Genomic DNA, 4,083 nt, shown 5'->3' with positions numbered 1-4,083 from the left:
TCTCTGAAATTTTGAAATGAGATAGAGGCAGTTTTTTTCAGTTATCTACCAGCAGATTGTAGATTTAAAAATTCAAGTCATATCTCCTTTATAAACACAAATTTTGCTGAATTTGAACCATTTTTTAAATGTGTGAGAGATCTGCAAAGAAAAGTAACCTGGTGGAGATATAGATAGAGGAAAACAAAAACGGAAGGCATGAATTACGCTTCCTATAACACAAAGTGCTAGGAGGTAGAGTGGATGAAAAACATGAATTTCACATTTTCCTAGAGAATGACCTTTACACCCCTCCTGGATTGGTACAAACTCCCCCTTTTGAGTTTATGCTTACCCCAAATCTTTCTTGTAACCCCAAGTGTGGATTTTATGTCATCTAACAATCAGTGACACTGGTTCTTTTATTTTTAGAAAATATTTCCCTCTAACTGATATTCAGAAAGAATTCAGGTCTTCAACAATTTTGTTACTACTAATTTCAGTGAAAATATTTCTTAAAAGAGGAATAAGTGACCTTACTTTATTCTGGACTAACTTAAGAATAGCTGTATCAGCATTTCTTGGCTTTCTTGAGAATTTCGAAGCAAAGAGTGTTTTAGATTGCTTCTTTGTCATAAGAGCTATAAAATAAGGAATGTGTTTTCTGTCTGTCATTTAATTATCTTATGAAATTCCCATTTCCCAATTTTCCTCTATCTGTTATTTACTGTTTGAGAAAACACACACCTTTTTTGCAACATTCTTTTCAGTGCCTCTTTTACTTCTTTGTTCTTCAGGCTGTAGATAAGAGGATTCACGAGGGGAGTGATCACACTGTACTGTATGGAAAAAATTAATTCCAGTGGAGAATTCAAGGTGGGCATGAAATAACGAAGCAGAGCAGATCCATAGAAGAAGCTCACCACAATTAAATGAGAGGAACAGGTGGAGAAAGCCTTGCTTCTGCCGGTGGCCGATTTGATGCTCAGAATGGTGGAGATAATGTGGGCATAAGAGAAGAAGATCAAGAACAAGGTCCCAGAGGCATGAACAATGGCAGAACATATCAGGACTACAAAGTTGCTTGAAATGTCAGAGCAAGATAGAGAAAATAAAGAAGGCAGCTCACAGCTGAAGTGGGACAGGGTATGAGCCTCACAGAATTCCAATTTACAAGCCATAAGGGTATTAATGAAAGCATCCAGAAAGCCCAGTCCCCAGGAGCCCCCTATTAGACCTCCACACAACTGTTTACTCATCACCTGGCTGTAAAGCAGTGGGTAGCATATAGCAGCATAACGGTCATAGGCCATGGCAGAGAGCACAAAGGCCTCAATTCCTACCGCAGAAAATACAAAGAAAGACTGGGCAAGACAGTTTTCCAGTGACACAGATTTTGTCTGAGACAGGAGATTCTCCAACATTTTGGGTACTGTGACTGTAGTTAAACAAATATCCAGGAGAGAGAGATGACCAAGGAAGAAGTACATAGGTGTCTGGAGGTGGGGATCTGTTTGGATAACCGTTATCATCATAAAATTTCCCAGCAGTGTCAGGAGGTAAATCCCCAGAAACAGCACAAAGAATATAACCTGGATGTGAGGGTTAGCAGAGAGTCCAAGAAGAATGAATTCTTTCACGGCACTGTGGTTTCCCAAGACCATGATAGATGTTTCACTGGAATGAAAACAGAAGAAGAAGGTATTTACCCTCCTCTGTTCCATCTCAGGAAATAAACTGAATTGCATGTAAACTCATTGGGACTTTTTTTTTTACCTTATACATCTTTCACCTGGATATAAAACAATCTCCTTTCCCAACCTCTCCATATTTTTTCTCTCATGATTGTCTACGGTGCTTTTTTGGTATCAGTTCTCTGCTCTTTCTTTAATCTTACATGCTTTTCTTTTTGGAAGTTTGGCCTCATCAGTGTGCTCAAGGCTTATTTCTGGAATCACATCCTAGTGATGCTCGAGGGACTGAGAATTGAACCAGGGTCAGCAATAGGCAAGGCAAGCACCCTACCAGCTACATTATGTAAAAAAAGGTACCTGCCTTTTCTCCCTGTTGCTCCGTACCCCAAAATATCCTGGAGAGCTTCCGTTTACTCTGCACCTTATTCGTTTCATCCCCTCCAACGGTTCCTTGTTTTAGCCTGCCAGGCTGCTGCTGGAATTATATGCAGCACACATTCTGGAGAAGTAATTATAATTTTCTATGGTTTCCGGAGCTACACAATATCTCACTTGCTTTCTAAAACTTGGCAATGGTCTGGTATTTGTTAATAAAAACACATTATTTTCACTTTTTTTACTTTTTATGTATTTTTACATACTCTGTCGTTTAATTCAAGGGACCATCCTTGAGGTGGTTGTGAAATGTTTGATGGGAAATGGAAATGAGGGGAGAATATTGCTCAACTGATATTTTTAGCAATTTAAATACTCAGAGGCTTCATATTTGTTTGGTTTCTCAGTTTCAACTGCCAGAATTTGCATCCTATCTTAGAACTTATTCTCAGGTCTATGAAGCTATAATGTCAATATTTTACATCTGACCATCTGACATCATTTTCTCATAATGCTTTTCTTCACTCTGTTTTTCACCCTCTACTATATAAATCTTCATATTTGTGTTGCCTTGCCTTTGGTAGATGTGAACAATATTTCCCTCTAAGTTGTCTATATTTTTATGAACAATAAATTCTGCTTTTAGTGCTCTCAATCTTAAACATACAGAAGAATATGAGGCATATAGTGGTTCTCAAGATTTGTTGAATGCAGAGTGAATAAAGCAAAAATACTGCTTATGTGTGTTTTGTTTAGTGATATTGTTGGGAAGAATTCTGCCTAGAAATAAACATAGCTTTCATTTGAAAATGACTGCGATAAAGAAGTTTATATGAGGTGTAAATTGTGTGAAGTTTATAATTTTAACTTCTCTCTGCTAATTGGCACCTAAAGATTTCTTCCCCAATGAGCAGCTTATATTATATAATAACAACTCATTTCTTTCCACATTTGGAAGGCTAAAATAGTGAAACTTAATTTATTTATACGTTGGATACTTTTATCTTTCAGTTTTCCATTTGTCTGGACATACAATATTTAATTATTTACCCCTGTATCCACTCTATCAGTCATTTCATTCAGCTGTCCTAATTCATTCATTTGCCCATAATTTTACTAATTCCCTCATTTGTGTAATTATTCAAAACACTATGGATTTGGTTTCTGCAAAGTCTCCTACTTATATCACATCAGGAAACAATCCTGAATCTTTCTTGAACTTTTATTTGAATATACATATTCAATGGGCTGGAGCGATAGCACTAAGGGTAGGGCGTCTGCCTTGTGAGTTCGACTCCTCCACCTTTGAGTCCTCCGGAGAGCCCAGCAAGCTACCAAGAGTATCTCATCCACAAGGCAAAGGGTGGCAAGTTCCTGTGATGCATTTGATATGCCAAAAACAGTAACAACTCTCACAATGTTACTGGACCTGCTTGAGCAAACTGATGAACAACAGGAGGACAGTGACAGTGATACATATTCAACATGCCAAAACAGTAACAGCAAGTCTCATAATACTGGTGCCTGCTCGAGCAAATCGTTGAACAATGGGAGGACAGTGCTACATCTTCGTTTATGCCGCAGTTCCTATATCCACTGAATTTTTTTCACAGCTTGATTTATTCCTTCACAAGTTCTCTTTGGGGGGGATAGCAATTTTGACCTGAGAATATAAATTGAATTCACTCTGAATTTCCAAATGTTCATAAAGGGAATTTTTCCAGAGGTGCAAATTTTTCTTGCCCAAAGAACACACCATAACAGATTGTATTCCTTGCTGGCTAGTCAATGCTCTGCTTTCCCTAATTTTCCTTTATGATCCTATTTCTTTTATTTGGACAAGTTTCCATTGCTCCAGCCTTAATCAGGTGCCATAGTCAAATTCTATGTGGCTCTATTTGGTGAATAATTTGTAGCTCAGCAAGTAATCTAAGTCAATTCAGACAATGCAGTGAAGACAGAGAATCTAATGAAATGGTACATTTCCTTTTCTTGGTGTTTGTAAAAGCCAACACATTTTAATACTTTTTTCAGT

General features: G+C 37.6%; 1 protein-coding gene across 1 annotated transcript; it reads right to left on the bottom strand.

Annotated features, from left to right (window-relative positions):
* Positions 1-692: 692 nt before the first annotated feature.
* On the bottom strand, positions 693-1,643 carry LOC130027113 (olfactory receptor 8S1-like). Its single transcript, XM_056117764.1, has one exon. The coding sequence runs from the start codon at positions 1,641-1,643 to the stop codon at positions 693-695; it is 951 nt and encodes a 316-aa protein (XP_055973739.1).
* Between the last annotated feature and the right edge of the window lie 2,440 nt (positions 1,644-4,083).

Source organism: Sorex fumeus, unplaced genomic scaffold (genome assembly GCF_029834395.1).
Source record: "Sorex fumeus unplaced genomic scaffold, SorFum_2.1 ptg000036l, whole genome shotgun sequence".
NCBI lineage: Eukaryota > Metazoa > Chordata > Mammalia > Eulipotyphla > Soricidae > Sorex > Sorex fumeus.
This window is presented reverse-complemented; position numbering and strand designations above follow the sequence as displayed.

Excerpts from the sequence above, each read along its gene's own strand:
- LOC130027113 (XM_056117764.1), bottom strand. The coding sequence starts at position 1,643 with ATGGTCTTGGGAAACCACAGTGCCGTGAAAGAATTCATTCTTCTTGGA.